General features: G+C 36.3%; 3 protein-coding genes and 1 long non-coding RNA gene across 4 annotated transcripts in view; 1 reads left to right on the top strand and 3 right to left on the bottom strand.

The window, feature by feature from the left end:
• The window catches only part of tbrg1 (transforming growth factor beta regulator 1), a 33,898-nt gene that overhangs the window by 11,205 nt on the left and 3,876 nt on the right, over positions 1-18,817 (top strand). Inside the window, exons 19-25 of the mRNA XM_081614807.1 lie at positions 710-799; positions 2,082-2,122; positions 15,340-15,475; positions 15,857-15,914; positions 16,016-16,098; positions 16,293-16,329; positions 18,026-18,262. Coding sequence (XP_081470933.1) covers positions 710-799; positions 2,082-2,122; positions 15,340-15,475; positions 15,857-15,914; positions 16,016-16,098; positions 16,293-16,329; positions 18,026-18,262 — 682 coding nt within the window. The remainder of the gene's footprint in view (positions 1-709; positions 800-2,081; positions 2,123-15,339; positions 15,476-15,856; positions 15,915-16,015; positions 16,099-16,292; positions 16,330-18,025; positions 18,263-18,817) is intronic.
• Positions 3,745-7,067, bottom strand: LOC145554606 (uncharacterized). The gene is made up of 4 exons (XM_081614773.1): positions 5,305-7,067; positions 4,858-5,058; positions 4,737-4,784; positions 3,745-3,938 (listed from the first exon to the last, which is right to left on the bottom strand). The coding sequence occupies exons 1-4, from the start codon at positions 6,962-6,964 to the stop codon at positions 3,745-3,747; spliced, it is 2,103 nt and encodes a 700-aa protein (XP_081470899.1). The 5' UTR covers positions 6,965-7,067.
• Positions 9,245-10,871, bottom strand: LOC145554731 (uncharacterized). The gene is made up of 3 exons (XR_014090720.1): positions 10,793-10,871; positions 10,532-10,621; positions 9,245-9,897 (listed from the first exon to the last, which is right to left on the bottom strand). It is a non-coding gene; the product is annotated as an uncharacterized LOC145554731 (long non-coding RNA).
• Positions 11,388-14,488, bottom strand: LOC145554729 (N-lysine methyltransferase KMT5A-A-like). The gene is made up of 5 exons (XM_081615065.1): positions 12,656-14,488; positions 12,403-12,565; positions 12,120-12,312; positions 11,736-11,807; positions 11,388-11,564 (listed from the first exon to the last, which is right to left on the bottom strand). The coding sequence occupies exons 1-5, from the start codon at positions 12,759-12,761 to the stop codon at positions 11,460-11,462; spliced, it is 639 nt and encodes a 212-aa protein (XP_081471191.1). The 5' UTR covers positions 12,762-14,488; the 3' UTR covers positions 11,388-11,459.

Genomic DNA, 18,817 nt, shown 5'->3' with positions numbered 1-18,817 from the left:
ATAAATATAGAGAAATAGAGAAAAGCATAGAAATTCTGCAGCATCGTCTTTACACAACAGCAATGTAAAGACAGTCAATGTTAATTGGAGGCAATATGACTGCAATATTAAACTTTTCATCCAATTTGATGGCAAGACAAGACAGAAACTGGTCAGAGATATTGGAAAAAAGGCCTGTAGCAACACTAATGAAGGTACGGGAAATTTTGACAAAAAAGACTTCATTTTTTATTCAATGAATAAAAAAACTTGGGGTTTTTCAAAGTGGAACAGTACACCTTCAAATATTTGCCAGAAAACTGAAGAGAAATTTATTTTATAAACTTCAACAAGTTAACAAAGGAAAGACTTCACTGACAGAAGGAAACATTCATAGGTTGCCAGGCAAGAGCCTAGAAATATACATGAAAGAAATACTGTAGATTTACCTAATGAACGCCCTATTTTCACAGTCTAACATATTTGAAAAAGTTTTTCAAAGATTTTGAAAAGGTGCTCCAGTGAAGGACTGTACACTTATGCAGCCAGGTTATTGCATTCATATTTCTATCTATATCTCTCTCCGACACTCTGCACATAAACAGAATATGACCTCAGGGAAGCAATAAAAAAATGTTTGACATAAATTCTGCACTTTTGCTGCTTGCCTTGCATTGCAGCCAGACATTTTGAGCAATAAACTTTCAAATGCATTTTTCTTTCACTTCAGGTATGATGAGCAAAAGAGTCAGATGGATCCCGGCTTCCCCAGATTCATCCAGACAGACTGGCGTGGAATCCCGAGAAAGGTTGACGCTGCGTTCAAGTTGCATGGTAAATTGAGAGAAACTCTGTGAACCTGAGAATTTTATTTTATGTCAACTTGGGTGACATAACACAATCAGAACAAAACTGAAATATAAGCTAGACATGTCTATTTTTTTCCACAACGTTTAGGTTGAGTTTACCAGAAAAACACATTCTGGTGATGTAGGAAATACATAAAATGCACAGTGGTATAGTTATTATTTTGTTCCATCATATATTTAAAGAAAATGTATACGATTGCTTTTTCAACAGGGACATATAGACTGCATTTAATTTTTTTCCTTTTTCATAGTTTTAAACTAGAGTTCTTGGTTTGTTTTGCTCCTGCAGGCAGCATCTTCCTCCTCAGCGGGTCTAAATCCTACCAATATGACTTCAGACAGATGCGGGTGGTGAACATAATTGCAGGAAATTCTTGGCTGGGATGCTGACTTACTGGAAACCCACACTTTATGTAGCTAAAAAATAAACCTAACTACACATGTAGTTGTTAAACACAGATTATACTGTTGCATGACTGAACAGCAGTCTATGATGACCACTGTATAAAGGCTGTACTGTGTTAAGGATTTATTGTGCAATATGAAAGACATGTTTAGCATGTGTTGTTCTTTTTGTGGGATGTTTTGAGAGTTATATATTCTTCCAATTTAGCTCATTGTGAGGGTTCCCATGCAAATGCACTTAGACGTAATAATCAAATGCCAGAATAATTTTTCTCTGACATTTAGATAAAACAGAACACGTATTTTTTTTATGAACAACATACAGATTATGTCACTGAACTCAATAAAATTTTTGGTTCATATGTCTCGCTTATTTTTTTTATAAGACAAATGAAGACATTTCTTCTTCGCTCTCCAGAAATGATGGAAACGTGTTTTCTTAGTTCCCAGGTGCCTGCAAATGTGTTTTCCAACACTGCTTTTTGAATCCATGTAATTTTATACATGCTGTGTATTTTTGTCAGTCCTATATGCTATGCTTCCATACTCTTACAAGGGCAGTACAAATGATTCCCTTATACTTGTAGAAATGAATTATTTGTAAACAGGAATATAAATCAGTACAGCTCAAAATATTTGAAATAAAATAAAATTCAGTGTACATGCATTTGATAACATGGCAGCAAAAAAACATGGAGGGTTAAGTTAGTTCTTAGGTGGGTAAAATAAACTGCATATCGTCCATTTTGACAATACTTGATGCAGTAGAATAAGGTGCTGTTTTCTGTCTGGAGCACTTGAAATGTTTACCTCTTTCAGGGAAGCCAGATTTCACAATTTTGAATTAAAAGTTCTCACTACACATTCCTGTATTACAAATAAATGATAAAACGGATTTGTACAAATGCAGGCTTGGGTAACACAGTCAACTATTTAAACCATTTGGTTAATGTTGACCTGTCTACAAACTGTGTTGGGAAATGTTTAATTTCTTTGTTTGGATGCGGCAATCTTCAGAGTTGGTGTCATAAAGTTTGTTTGGCCATGAAAGAGGAAGTCCAAGAAAAAATAATACCACATATCTGAGTGACTGCTCTTGAACCCCAGAAATGATAAATTGGCATTCCAAGACTATACAGGCTTGAGTACTTAAAAATGGTCAGAGGATGGAAACAAATCCTGAGACATCTGTTGCCATCTTGACTTGAGGTGAAAATTGTTGCACTGTGCCAAAACTTCCAGACACAAACTCTTTTCCAGATCCTTACAACACTGTCAGAATTTATTTTGTTTCTCCAGAATTACATCTGAAGAATATTGTCAGTGGGCTTCTGTATAACTCAAAACTCTGAAAATTAATATATTTGCTCACTTGGATATGGCACAAAATAGAAAATGGTACAACTATAAAAATAATAATTTTTATTTATGGACTGGAAACTTTAGGTAGCTTTAAAAAAATATTGAAACAACAGAAGTGCCAGAACTGCCCTCTTGAGGTTTTAGGTTAAGAATTGCAGAATACACACACACACACACACACACACACACACACACACGCACACACACACACACACACACACACACACACACACACACACACACACACACACACGCACACACACACACACACACACACACACGCACACACACACACACACACACACACACACAGCTATACAGGTATATGTGGTTTAGCCTGCCTTTTTCGCCAAACAGGCCCGGTGGTGGTTTAGATGGACTACCCTTTCCCAAGTAGCTAGAGCAACGAGAGATGGCTTAAAACACTGCAAAAAATCTGAAAAAAATTTAGCTCACTTTAGGTTTCAGATAGCAGCTACACAGCCTTTGTTTCAGCAATCTGACACCATGGTGGGTTATATGGACATCAGCAAATTGTGGTTTATGAGAACAAAACAAAGTAATGTGAGGACTTTAAAGGGACAACTACGTCATATTTAAAAACCTGCTGATTAGCATAAACACACAACCTGACAGCATACAGCATTAACAGAACATAATTTTATTCGGTAAATATGACCAAATAATTCAATTATTTTTCTTTAAAAAATAAAAGTAAGCCTGAAATTGAAATGACCAAAGGAAAATAAATAAATTTAAAAATTTAAGTGCTGCAACAAAACATACAGAAAAGTAAAATTAGGGTGCAGAGTGTTACCAAGTATTCTGAATATAAATAAGTAAAACAATGTTAAATTAAAATTCTGCCACTTTTTCCAATATTTCTTTATGCTGGACAACAAAAAAATGTCTCACCATTAGAAAAAAGCTTTTCTGCCTATTAACACGACTACATGAAAACAGCCTCTATGTCACGGGACTTTACAGATAATATTATTTGATAGGCAACAAAAAAAATCTGTTTTAGTAGCATGAACAAAACAGAACCCTTTTGAATAAATGATTACTTCACATAAAATCTAGAACTTTTTCTTTTGTGTCTGCCTTTTAGCAGTTATTCCACGGTTTCTCACAAGGTCCCTGATATTTTGTGCTGTTCTTTGAGCCAGCACAGGATCTTCAACCAACTTGCAGTGATTGCACTCATTTTAGTGGCAAGTTTTCCTTTACCTATGTGAGCTTTAAAATGCCTCATAACAGCAGAAACCTCAGCACTTGACCAAGGGTTTTTTGGTTGTCTTCTGGGTGCGCCAGAGGAGGTCTCTGAAGAAAAAAAAAACGTAAAGAGAAAAGCAGTTTATTAAAATATAAAATAAAAAACATGCTACCTTTACACAGGATAACAACCTTACTACAAAGTTTAGAAAAAATGTTGTCCAATCATGAAAGTAGTTTGGCTGTAGTTTGTGAGAACAAACTACAGCCAAATGAAACCAGACAATGAAAAGTAATAAGTGACATGATTGCTATCTATGAAAATGGCACTCCAAATTTGTAATAACCTTAACCACATTCTAATGGATAGAGAGCATAGAGGGGTTATAAGCTATGTATGGAGAGCCTTATTAGTGGCCAGTTGCATCAAGATGGCTGCTGGGCAAGCATGTTTGTAAGTTTGTCTACAATCGACTAACTGAAAAAGTGAACAGAAATTTGGAATACCAAGCTTCAAAAATGTGAAATTACTGGAAATTGAGTGGAGAAGAAAGACAATAAGAAATGTCCAAGCAGAAACAAAAGGAATCTTCCAAAGGGAGGCATGTGGACAAAAACAAGTTGCTTCAGTTTAGCTTTATTCTTTGCTTGTGCTCAATAAAGAGCTTATTTATTGTTGAACTCCATGTCTCCCTATCTTTTATTATGGCTCAAAGAGCCGGTCATAACACTCTTCACTAGGTTGGCACATGTCTCAAGCAAATGGCATATAGTTCCAGGTCATCTGGACTGCATGGCCTTTAAGCATGAACTAGTTAATATGGTCAGCTCAATAGAATCATGCTTTAACTAAATGTAGCTAGGAGTTGGGATCAAAACACAGCATTAATAGGAAACTTGACTTGCCTTCAACAGGAGGGACAGTTTTCTCTGCTGTCGATGACACTGCTCCCACTAAGACATAGAACAGAAGTTAAAAAAATGGGTAGACAAAAAGTAATAGCATCTTTGGATTCAAGTAACATACACAAATCATCCATATTCTTGCTTTGCTCAGGTTCCACAAGTTCCTCAGGTTTCACAGGTTCCACAGGTTCCTCGGGTTCCACAGGTGCCTCGGGTTCCACAGGTTCCTCGGGTTCCACAGATTCCTCGGGTTCCACAGAATCGCTACCATCCGAGTCACTTAAATCCTCCTTTTCTTCATCCTCACTTAGTTCTATTTCATCTGAAAGTCATTATTAGAATACTTTCTAAAGTGAATGCCATACATAAAATTATATCTAAGCACTACCAAAATTAGGCTTAAAACTCGTTTTGTATTTAGTAATATGTTCCAACCTAGAGAATCACTATTGTAATATTTTCTAATAATAATAATTTATTTACATCCATCAATTTTACAAATATTGGTAATGTCAGACAAGTTCTACTAATGGCAAAAAGATCACAAAAAAAGAATTTAAGCAATAACCTTCGATTTCAATGTCATCAAGGGATTTCCCTTGCAGGGTGCATATGTGTCCTTTCTCCATGGACAAAAGGAGCTTAGAAATCTTTGCCAGTTGTGTTGTTGGCACAGGTAAGCGATAAAATTCCCTGTGGACACGAATATCATGCCCCAGGAAGTCAGCCACCTGGTCAATTTCGTTATTTTTGAGGTTGAGGACTTGTGACAATGTGGCAACATGCTTCCTGAGTTGTGTGGACCTTAGGAACTCGGGATGCTTCGCCCCACATTGGCTTCCATAAACACGCAAACAGTCTTGGCCCCTGTAGTGACTTTGAGATCTTGGTCGGGCAAAAAGAAAGATGTTTGTGGAGCAAACACCACATTGCTCTCTTTTGCTGACCAGCAGAGTCAGAGCATCCACCACATCTGGAGAAAGGAGAACCGCAACTTTTTGACCTCTTTTTCCAATTATTTCAACACGACTGAAGTAGCTACAGAGCTTTTTTTCAACCTTGGACAGCCCAGCAGCAACATCTTCATGGAGCTTGGAGTCATCCCTCTGCTGGAAACCTCTGAGATGCATCTTTGAGACTTCTCCAGCTCGTCTTCGATTGAACACAATGACCTGTGCAAGAGTAACTTTTGCAAGTTCTGCATAATTCTGGGGACTGACCTCATCTTTCAAGTTAGAAAATGCATTTTCTCCAGATTTCTTAAGATACCTATGAAGACTCTGAACATCTTCTGTGAATGGTAAGGTTAATGGCTTATTATATTTGTCATGACTCAAAGTGTTCAAGGCAGTATGTGACACTAACTCAGACCACTTGGATGTATACAGCTTTTTGAAAGCGTCTGTTGACTTAATCAGTTCTTCATCTTCTGCCATGAGCGCTCGGCAGTGGATAATGTCACTGATTTTGTGTAGTGTATGTCCTAGTTTTAGTGCAAGACTTGGTGTTTGGTATGAATGCTTTTCTTCATCAAAACCGCAGACAATCTTTACTGCCTGGACAACTCTTTGGAAGTTAGCAGGTTTCACAGCTTCCTCCAAGTTATGTACAGAGAATTCAGACCGTAGACATATTAACAGACGTCCAATTTCACGGAGCTTCTGTCGAATGTACTCATACTTGGTAGGGTCTTGTCCATGTCTGTTGTAGAGAGACTGGGCCAACTGAATAATGGTCAGGTCATTTCTCACAACTGTGGCTACATCATCCTGCTTCATGGGACCAAGGAGCTTCCAAACCCCACTTGAAATCTCCTGACAGAATGCAGACTCTTGAGCCATAGCAAAACCCAGTACTTTGGTTCTTCCAGGTCCTGGGTTCAAATCTTCATTTTGTGGCTTACAGGGGCATCTTCGGACATGTCTCCATAGTTCCTTTCGAATATACATACCTTGGCAGTACATACAATGTATAAATGTTCCAGTCTTTGCTTTCGCTTTTGGCTTTCTCTTTACTTTCAATGATCCTTTCCCACTTTGTAAAACCTCAGAGTTATGTTTGAAGTTCCCCTTGTTTCTAATTTTCTCTAGAAGAACTTTGCGTTCTTTTGAGTCTTCCGGAAGGGAAAAAGCATAAGCAATTTCAGCATGTGTCTTGTGGGTTTTTAAATGGCGTGAAATTTTGCTCTGTGGTCTACCACATACAAAGCAGAAGTTCTTAACACCCATAATATGCTGTGAGGATTCCTGTTTGTGAGGCTCCTTTTGACTTTTTGGTTTTTTGTTTGAGTCTTTTGTAGACTTGACTGGGCTGAATGTTTCAAGTGTGTCATCACCCATATCATCTGTGTGAAAAGGAGGCCAGATATTTGATGTGCTAGGTTCAACCACAGAACTTGAGTCTGGCAAGAATGAAGCGAGATCTGGTATTGTTGGGTTTCCTTGAATTTGTCCAACTTTAGACTTGATGGGCTGAAAGGGGATGCTAATATCTGAGTCTTCATCAGTTTCTGCAGATTCTGAATTTGGTATGTAGTCCATATCAGACTCATGGTCATCATCTGACATTTCACATTGTTTGGAAGGTGATGTGTTGTTGTCGTCATCTGATGAGGAGTGAGCCATGGAATATTTAAAAAGTTCTTTTGCCTGAAATTGTGGGAAATATAATTTATGTTATAATTGAGACTTACAAGGCAAAGCTAAAAAAAAACTTATGTGGACATTCACCTGGGTTCTGTCATTTGTAATTTGTTTAAGGCAATATGAATGCCAGACTTTTGAACAACCTGTGAAGAAATTTAAATGTAAAAAAACAAACAAGACAAAAAAAAATCAAAATCTCAAATAAGCCATTACACCTTATTTTAAGATCACAAAGGTAAATATGGATTAACAATTATTTTTTTAAATGTGCAAAATTGAACTTTTTGGGTAAAATTTTATGTTCCGTTTTAAAAAAATATTAAGGGTAAAGATTTTAAGGTACTTTGAAATCTTCCACTGCTTTGAAAGTCACCATGATGATGTACATTTCATTGTATTTAAATCTATATACTCACTTCTGAAAATGCTGAAGTGAGTGTCGACCATGAAATTTGTTCATGGTCGACAGTTCAACAAAGACATAGATCCTATTTGCAGCACTTTTTAATTCAAATACAAATTAACTAAATATCTTACCTTTACACTGGTAGCCAACCCACTTGAATGAAGTACAAGGACCAAAACACTGAATACACTTCTCCAAAGAAGATAATGTTGTGCACATCAGGTGATGTTTTGACACTACAAGGAAAAGATTAAACACACACATATATATATATATAAGAGTTAGGGATATTTATTTAAAGTATATTCAATATTGGGTAATGAATGAGAACATATTTAAAGAGGGTGCAAATCATAAAAAAATAACTTTTCCTGCAAACTTTTAAATTGTTAAATTAAAAATATTATGTGGTAAAGACGCAGAGAAGACAAAATCTTTATATATATTTTTTTTCTAAGTATGACAACATTTAAAATTTTATTCTAATATATTCTGGGATGTCAAGTCAACATTTGTCAGAGGTCAAACCAATATTAACAACCTCACAGGAACCAAAAAATATATTTTTATCAATTCAATAACGCCAGGTCCTCATATACAATATGGTCCTCCTGTATCACATTGGGGCAGTTGACCATGAAACACACACATACACACACTGAGCTTACAAACTGAAAACCATGACATGAGACTGTCCTTACAAACCAATGTCTTTATAAACCACATGGCATTCAGGTCCACACACAGACACACTTAAGTAGAACAGGTTGGCTGACTGACATCATTTAGCTACACCTTAATCATAAAATACCTCTGAATTGATTGGAAGTGAATCCAGGACTGAATCTGTCTCGTTTGGGACACTGGTTGTCATCTGATCCTGGTCATTTTCAGCTCTCACCTGAAACAGAAAATAAATAAAAGTCAACACCATATTCCCTTTGACTTATTTACGGAGATATCCTCAATTAAGTGATGGTGCCCTATGACAGCAAACACCCATGAAAGGTAACTAGATTTAAACCCAGCCAAAATGTTTGGTAAAGTCAAAATAAAAAAACAAATTCTGTACCTGTTCTGTGTTGTCAGTTGTAGAAGTTGAATGAGTACAGTCAGGACTTTGAGACATTTCTTTCTCCAACTCCTGTGAAAAAGAAGGAAGAATGATTATTTTTCCCCACAGAAGAATTTCTGCGATGTTGTAGAAACAATAGTTTGATGTTTGACCAAAGCGTTTTGAATTCTGGAAGCAGCTTGACAGACAAACTCTTAAGAAACAAGTAGAATGATAGCAAACATTAACAAATATTTAAAATGTTATAATTTCAGCAGCACTGACCAAATTGAAGTCTGATTCTGTGGTTAAATTAAAGTAAATTTCACCAAAATGTAATGTATTTTCTTAACTATTAAGAAATTTAAATCGTTATTCTCCCAATATGTTCTAGGATGCCAAGTCAACATATATCAGAGGACAAACCAATATTAACAACCTCACAAGAACCAAAACAAATGTTTTTATCAATTCAATAACGCCAGGTCCCCATATACAATATGGTCCTCCTGTATCACATTGGGGCAGTTGACCATGAAACACACACATACACACACTGAGCTTACCACACTGAGCTTACAAACTGAAAACCATGACATGAGACTGTCCTTACAAACCAATGTCTTTATAAACCACATGGCATTCAGGTCCACACACAGACACACTTAAGTAGAACAGGTTGGCTGACTGACATCATTTAGCTACACCTTAATCATAAAATACCTCTGAATTGATTGGAAGTGAATCCAGGACTGAATCTGTCTCGTTTGGGACACTGGTTGTCATCTGATCCTGGTCATTTTCAGCTCTCACCTGAAACAGAAAATAAATAAAAGTCAACACCATATTCCCTTTGACTTATTTACGGAGATATCCTCAATTAAGTGATGGTGCCCTATGACAGCAAACACCCATGAAAGGTAACTAGTTTTAAATCCAGCCAAAATGTTTGGTAAAGTCAAAATAAAAGCCCAACTTCTGTACCTGTTCTGTGTTGTCAGTTGTAGAAGTTGAATGAGTACAGTCAGGACTTTGAAATGTTTCTTCCTCCAACTCCTGTGAAAAAGAAGAAAGAATGATTTTTTTTCCCACAGAAGAATTTCTGCGATGTTGCAGAAACAATAGTTTGATGTTTGACCAAAGCGTTTTGAATTCTGGAAGCAACTTGACAGACGAACTCTTAAGAAACAAGTAGAATGATAGCAAACATTAACAAATATTCAAAATGTTATAATTTCAGCAGCACTGACCAAATTGAAGTCTGATTCTGTGGTTAAATTAAAAGTAAATTTCACCAAAATGTAATGTATTTTCTTTAACTTTTAAGAAATTTAAATCTTTTTTCTCCCAATAGGTTCTGGGATGCCAAGTCAACATTTATCAAAGGTCAAACCAATATTAACAACCTCACAAGAACCAAAACAAATGTTTTTATCAATTCAATAACGCCAGGTCCCCATTTACAATATGGTCCTTCTGTATCACATTGGGGCAGTTGACCATGAAACACACACATACACACACTGAGCTTACAACACTGAGCTTACAAACTGAAAACCATGACATGAGACTGTCCTTACAAACCAATGTCTTCATAAACCACATGGCATTCAGGTCCACACACAGACACACTTAAGTAGAACAGGTTGGCTGACTGACATCATTTAGCTACACCTTAATCATAAAATACCTCTGAGTTGTTGGGAAGTGAATCCAGGACTGAATCTGTCTCGTTTGGGACACTGGTTGTCTTCTGATCCTGGTCATTTTCAGCTCTGATCTGAAACAGAAAATAAATACAACTCAGCACTATATTCCCTTTGACTTATTTACGGACATATCCTCAATTAAGTGATGGTGCCCTATGACAGTAAACACCCATGAAAGGTAACTAGTTTTAAATCCAGCCAAAATGTTTGGTAAAGTCAAAATAAAAACCCAAGTTCTGTACCTGCTCTGTGTTGTCAGTTGTAGAAGTTGAATGAGTACAGTCAGGACTTTGAGACGTTTCTTTCTCCAACTCCTGTGAAAAAGAAAAAGATTGTCTTTTTTTTTCCTCAGAAGATTTTCTGTGACTTAGCAGAGAACAATAGTCTTATGGTTGACTTAATTGTTTCGAATTCTGGAAACAGCGTAAAAGATGAATGATGGCAAACTTTAACAGTCAAAATACTACAATTTCACAAGTATTGACAAACTGATGTCTGATACTGTTGTGAAATTCAAAAGATTTTCACCAAAAAGTTAATGCATTTTCTTTAACTTTTAAAAAATTAAAATCTTTACTCTCCCAATATTTTCTGAGATGCCATGTCAATATTTATCAGAGGTCAAACCAATATTAACAACCTCACAAGAACCAAAACAAATGTTTTTATCAATTCAATAACGCCAGGTCCCCATATACAATATGGTCCTCCTGTATCACATTGGGGCAGTTGACCATGAAACACACACATACACACACTGAGCTTACCACACTGAGCTTACAAACTGAAAACCATGACATGAGACTGTCCTTACAAACCAATGTCTTTATAAACCACATGGCATTCAGGTCCACACACAGACACACTTAAGTAGAACAGGTTGGCTGACTGACATCATTTAGCTACACTTTAATCATAAAATACCTCTGAATTGTTGGGAAGTGAATCCAGAACTGAATCTGTCTCGTTTGGGACACTGGTTGTCATCTGATCCTGGTCATTTTCAGCTCTCACCTGAAACAGAAAATAAATAAAAGTCAACACCATATTCCCTTTGACTTATTTACGGAGATATCCTCAATTAAGTGATGGTGCCCTATGACAGTAAACACCCATGAAAGGTAACTAGTTTTAAATCCAGCCAAAATGTTTGGTAAAGTCAAAATAAAAGCCCAACTTCTGTACCTGTTCTGTGTTGTCAGTTGTAGAAGTTGAATGAGTACAGTCAGGACTTTGAGACGTTTCTTTCTCCAACTCCTGTGAAAAAGAAGAAAGACTGATTATTTTTCCCCACAGAAGATTTTCTGTGATGTAGCAGAGAAAATAGTCTGATGGTTGACTTAAGTATTTCGAATTCTGGAAACGGCGTAAATACTATCCTATTGTAATTATTTATTATACATTTGTGGGTAACTGGTTAATTTGCACTGCAACGTCTTGTACAGTCAGCCATCTATTCTTGTGAAAAGAAAGGTAAAACAAAGGAGGTTCAGGTTTAAATAATCATTATTAGCGCATTTCTTAAATGAACATAATCTTAAGATTCATAAATTTTGATTTTTTTAGTACCTTGAGTCGCCATGGCCAGTCTGAGTCCCCATAATTGTACGTAATCTCTTCTCCCTGATTGATATCTCGAGTTGCAAATAAACACAAATGTGGCTTCTGTTGCACAGTCAGATACTTCATTTTGGTATTTGGGCTGATATTGTCATCGTTTATAAGCCTTCCAAGAGAGCCATCTTCTTTTGCTGCATCAACACTGCAAATATATAACATTGCATTTGAAATATAAACATATTCATTTACATATATGCCATTCTAATTAGACTTCTGATACAAACATACTCACCACCAGAGTTTTCCATTAAAGTAGAATTCAAACAAGAAAACTTTAAGGTTGTCATGGTAAATTTTCTGTCTCCTCTCACATTCCTCTTTACTTATCAGTTCACCTCGATACTCACACAGAAAGTCTCCTTTCTGAAAAGAGGTTGTGGCAAAAATACCACGGCCTAATGAAGAAAGCAAAAATAATAGTAGAAAGAGTAAACAATGTATAAAGGATTGACTGTAATTAAACCACCCCCCAAAAATACCCATACCTTTAAAGGCATTGATGTACTTGACGTCAAGCCCCACTTTGTCCGTTTTGGTATCAATATAATATTTGGCATCTTCCTTCGGTTTTATGCGTCTTCGCCTCTGCATGTTTTACTGGCATGTATGAAAAGTTATAACAGTCAAATAAGGAATTACAGGCTTCTTTATAATTCCTACAAGCTTTAAAGCTAAAAATTAAATTATCACTATGGAAACATGTTATACATGCAAGACACATACCTCAGATAAAACACCAACACTATAATTTATTTAATCACTGATTTAAAAAAGTGCTTTACCATCTACAAATAGTTCATACAATGATCAGTGTTCAATATATTGAGGTTCAGCCAGTAGCACAGCCTTACAAGAATACTTGAGCCATAATTTAAGGAAAAAGGCTGTTTTTTTTTTGCACAAATGAATTTTGTTAAGTCCTATTCATCTTTTAGTCAGTCCTCCAGGTACAATCCCCTCCAACTTTTAAATGCATCTCTGCCTCAACACACCTAAATCAAATAATGTCAGAAATCTGGAGAATTTGGCTGCATGTGAGGTTATTCAGCTAATTAAGGTACAAATACACATTTAAAAATTGAAGAACGACTATGTTTGCCTGAATTTGAGGACTCCTGGTTTATACTTTCAGCATTTAAGTTGCTGAAGTCAGCGAAGTGATTACAGTACACAGCTTTAAAGCCATCGGTGCACCTGCCCTATTGCATCCATTTATTCAAACATTCAACAATTAGTGCTTTTCTAAAAGATTAACAAGTTTCACAGAAACCTGTGGGTTTACTTCTTATTAATTTCCTGCTTGCTCTTCAGCAGGACCGATGGCAATCAAGCTTAACGAGCTTAACAAGCAGAATGTCACTACGCAGTTAGCTAACATAAAGCAAGCAATTTGCCAATATCGTTAAATATAGTGATGAAAACCTTAGTCTATCACCCAGTTTTTACCACTAAAAGCTAAGTGGTACCTGTTTGGGGTATGGTACCACACAGATACCATCTACTCCAAACATCGTCAACTTGTCAAACACGTTTCGTCTAGCTACGAAGCTAGCTCTCCTAGTCAAGCTACTCTCTTACTTTAAAACACTCTGAATAAAAACTATACTGCTTCAGGTAGGTCTTTTCAGTCATAAAAGTAAACATATCTAAGTTACTTGATGTAAATATCCAAAATATGTTGGTTAGCTTTCATGTCACCTAAATTAAAATCTAAAATAATTCATTTTGCTCAAAAATCTCTTACATTTGCAGTTATTTACTTGCAAATAACTTTATCTAGGCAAAATGTATTTTTAATTTACAATTTATGCTTACCTGTGCAGAGTTATTCCACCAACATGTCCATATTGAGAGCTGCGGCTTCAAATGGGGATTTAATTTTTAAAACCTGGCGTCTGGGACTGTTTAGTAATCAGACACGCCCACAAGTTTTTTTCAGCCAATCAGATGATGACCGGCTAAAAGCGCGCGTAGTGTATGGAAAATGTGTGTAAAAGTGCAATTCATACACACCGCCGCTTTAAATCAGGCAGCGCTGTGTTATACACTGGAATACACAAATCTCAGGTCACATGGTATAAAAGGACAATTAAAGAAAGTGAGATATCACGCTGTTTATTCACTGAAAAGTACAAATATATGGTCCACATCATGCAAAAACTGGCATAGTTGCTATAAAACTTTAGATTTATGAGAAAAAGTGTTGTTTAGATACTCAAAATTTTAAATACACTCCTTGATTTATGAGGACATCAGCATTGTCCTTGTATTACCCTTAGGTCCGCGTAACGTAAGTGCGTATTCAGGTCAAAAGGCAGGCTAAACCATGTATACCAACGCACACACACACGCACGCACACACACACACACACACACACACACACACACGCGCACACACACGCACACACACACACACACACACACACACACACACACACACGCACACGCACACACACACACACACTAAATAAATAAATAAATAAATAAATAAATAAATAAATAAATAAAACCTAAATACCTAAATATAACACCTTTATGAACCAATTTAGAATTGTAAATAGCAAAAATAAAGATAGACTTAAGTTGGTCTTTTTTATGGCATATTCAATTTTAATCATATTATTAGTGCCAGCAAATCGCTTATATGTAATACTACCGCTACTATTTTCATGTGCGGAAAGCTTTCTATTTTTGCAGTGACGGAACTTTTAATTTGTTAATTCATTTTGGGTTAAACCCGGATATCCTGTAAAAGTGCTCACGAATGAAATGCTCGGAATAACAGCCATAGACATAATGATAACAACATTGTCCAGTTTTTTTTTTTTTAGATGGAAACTGAATCAAATGTGTGTTCATAAAAATAAAGCTTGTTGCTTAATTGCTAAAAAGACATAGAGCAGTGTCTAACATGTCGACTAGTTAGCATTAGCGCTCAGACTCAGTCTCACTCTGCGAGTAAACAACACAAAGGTTCCACTTGCCACAGGACCTAACAGAAAGGAGCACCTTAGGTTTTGCTGCATTGCTGCAGGTATTCGTTTGCTGAATATCAAACAAATTATGGTTACTGTTATTTAATGTTGTTACCACACGCTAGGTCATACATATACACGAAGTCTTGGTTTCTGTACTGGCTGTTCTAATATGTCTATTTTTCCCAGCAGAGTATTTGCCCTGTGGTCAATGGAGTCACTCAACACGTTTGAATCTGAAATGGAGCCTGATGGGCAGACAAACTACTCTCTTTTTCCTGCTCTGGATAGTATAGCAAGCCTGTCTGGGACAGCAGAGAATCTAGAGAGGTCTGTTCAAAAATACTGCAGTTGTCGCTAAACGTATTTTTTTGTGCATTAGCATAAATGGTAAACATGTTGTGTATGCACAATTTATTGTATTCAGCTATATGAACAAGATCTTAACTGCACACTGAATTTTAACGTTTGTCTCAGGAAATGTGAAGAGGGGCTGTAGTTTGGACCCTCCAGAGGCTCAACATTCTTGTAGATTGTGTTTTCCAATGATTTGTTTTTGTTTTTAGCTGTGTCTCAGTTACATGCTCAGAATGAATTAGGATAAGTAGACATAATATATTCTGGTCACCAGTTGCCTATTTCTCAGTGCGTCATCTTATTTTGATTCAGTCATCATCGTTATGTTTTATGTGTTTGTTTATCCGTTTGCAGTGAACCACCCAGTGAAATTACTGAGAAACCAAATCTCACATGGCTTGATGCCGCTCAGGTATTACTCACAAATTTATTACACCTAATTCTGCCAGCATCTGCTGCTTTAGCCGTTTATTTGGGTTTCTGTGCCGGTAATTTTGCTTTTTCTGGTGTAAGATCGTACTGGAGGAAGCTGGCCGTCCCATGCACATAAAGGAGATTAAGCAGAGAATCATTGACCGGGAACTTGTTCAATCCAAGTACAGTAATCGTTCTCATTTGATGCTAAAAAAGTTTTCGTGTGCATTTTGACACTAAAAGTTCCTCATTTGATAATCGGTGACGTTAGCATGCATTAATTTGAACAAAACTGTAAATTTTGTATGCTGTTCTGTCACACTCTTATTAGTGATTTCTAAACCTACCTGTGATTTCATTGTTATGTTCTCAACAGTGCAAAATCGAGCCTGGAAGCCGTCATGTATCGTGAGGTAAGGATTATTTATTTTCCTACACTATTGAAGTTCTCCCTTGCGTTTGTGTGAATGTCTTTTAATTTCTCCATGTTTTCCCATCCTGCTTTGTAGACCATATTTGATCATATATGAACATTTTTGAACTGTGATTATGTCGAAGGGTTCCTTGGAGCCAACATGCATAATCTTTAAAGCTGCTGTAGCTAACAAGGATATAGTTTACCTAAACCTAACCGACAGATTTAGACTAAATAGATTTTCCTCCCCCAGTGCATTCGGCCTCAGTCTCACACTATGTTTCAGACACAAAAAGGCAGCAGGAGATTCAAGAGGATTGAAAACAGAAACGGAGTCTTTGCATTACTGGTGAGTTTTCTGGGAAACTGACGTTTGTTTTACACCAACTCTAAAAACAATATTTAATTCACAAAAATGTACATAGACATTTTCTGATGTACTGTTTACTACTGAGGCCATCGTAGATACAGAAGATCTATGTTAGACGTTTGTGTCAGTTCTACTTTTCTCCAATAAATATAATGAAAGTAGAATACGAAATAGGAATGTCTGATTACTATGCACAGCTTGTTGGTAGATTTGTTTTTGGACAAATATGTACATACCACAATTCAAAAAATAGTTTGTTAAATATGTATTACTATTTGATCATTTGAATTAAATACAAAGAAATTAGTGATATTTAGTAAATATGGGTTCCAATGTGTCTTGTTTGTCAGATTAAAAGTAGCTTTTCAAAATAACAACCTACAGGCAGATATTAAACACATTTTTCATTTGACTCACATTTCTGCATTAAAAAGAATTTTTATTGGTCCGATATAATATTGCAATCCTAAATGTCACCTTTTTATGAGCGGTAAGCAAGAAACCGTCATAATTCACATTAATATAATCTTTAAAACATCAGTCTTTGTGGAGTTAATCTTTATAATGTGTTTTACTTGAGATACTTTCCAATAATATCCTAATTTATGGAATGTGACTGTACATTAAATAAATAATTAAAGCATCAGTAATATTTAAATATTTATTAACTACAGTGCAATCCAATTACATTTCAGATATTAATTCATTATATTTAAATATTGGATTATTTCTTTATTTTTTCAAATCCCAGGCTGTAAGTCATAGTGAAATGATTTAAACTGCCTCTGCACAACATCAAAAGAACCCAAACATCTGATTGGTTAATCTGAACAACAACTGAGACTGCAGACCCTGAGGTTGAGCAGTCTGAGTCCCACCTGATCATTTTGATGCTTAAGGCATGATAGACTAAAATAAAATGACATCAAATAAACAGATTATATTAGATGATTATAAAATATAAGGAATGCACATTTGCAGAATTATTTTCACCTTTGATGAATAAAATATTTCATTTGAATAGTTATTGAGAAGTGTGTTTCTTTCACGTATGTGTTTACATTTTTATAGAAATTATTAGAGATGCAAATATTTATTCAACGACTTCTTGATGTATCGAATTGTGGCACTCATGCCTTTGGAGACATTTGAGTGTTCCATCTAAAGCTTCAACAATCCGAGCATATTTTGTTATTTGTTTGTCATTATAGCATTTCATGTGAGATCCTGTGTTAGCTGTCCACATTCCACTAAGCTGAAAGCAACACAGCCGTCATCTTCACGTACTCTGAACACCTTCCTGTCTCTCTCTGCCTCCTTGCAGACCGATGGGGAGCGGCAGCAGGCCCTCACAGCCCAGGCTTTCCTCAGCTCGCCGCCGCCAGCGCCTCAGAGCGGAGCCTCCAGCTCTGGCTCCGGGGCCTCCATGCCTGCGTTTCCCTCTCCCTCAAGTTCCTCGGAGCAGAAACCGAAGATAAAGAGGGGCCAGCGAAAAAAACAAAACGAGAAGTACAGACTCAAGTACCAGAGGCTGCGCAAAGCTGCTCGCACCATGATATTTGTAAGGAAACTTTGCATTCATGTTTGTCAAGGTTTTGTTACTCATTAAATACAATGAGCTACATCCTTAGAACAAATATGGATTTAGCTAAATGCTACATACTAACTTTGTACATATAGTGCTGAGAAAAGAAAGCACATTTTTGTTCCGTTCAGAGTTTTCTTTATGGTGTCATTTTAGTGCTCAAACACCGAGTGACAAGTGAAAGATTACTCTTCTCTATTATTAAAATTGATCTGATTCTTATCATATTCCATCATATGTTTTAATCTAACGTCAAGTGTACAGCAGTGCACAGCACACTGGTAACTTATGTAAAATAAATACAAAGCCATATTGAAAAAGCTGTGTTAAAAAGTTTAACCCTGACTTTGTATCTAAACTTAGGATCACTTATTTGATGCAGCCATTTTCTGCACTAATAACTCACCTGTTGATATAAAGATCTGAAAGGTAATCAATAGCCACCTTTCATGCCTGGAGAACCTGAACATGATTATGTTTTTTATTATATACTTTCTTTTCACTGACTGCAGAGATGCATGTATAGGTGAT

Source organism: Poecilia reticulata, chromosome 13 (assembly GCF_904066995.2).
Source record: "Poecilia reticulata chromosome 13, P_reticulata-male-v2, whole genome shotgun sequence".
In the NCBI taxonomy this organism is placed as follows: domain Eukaryota; kingdom Metazoa; phylum Chordata; class Actinopteri; order Cyprinodontiformes; family Poeciliidae; genus Poecilia; species Poecilia reticulata.
This window is presented reverse-complemented; position numbering and strand designations above follow the sequence as displayed.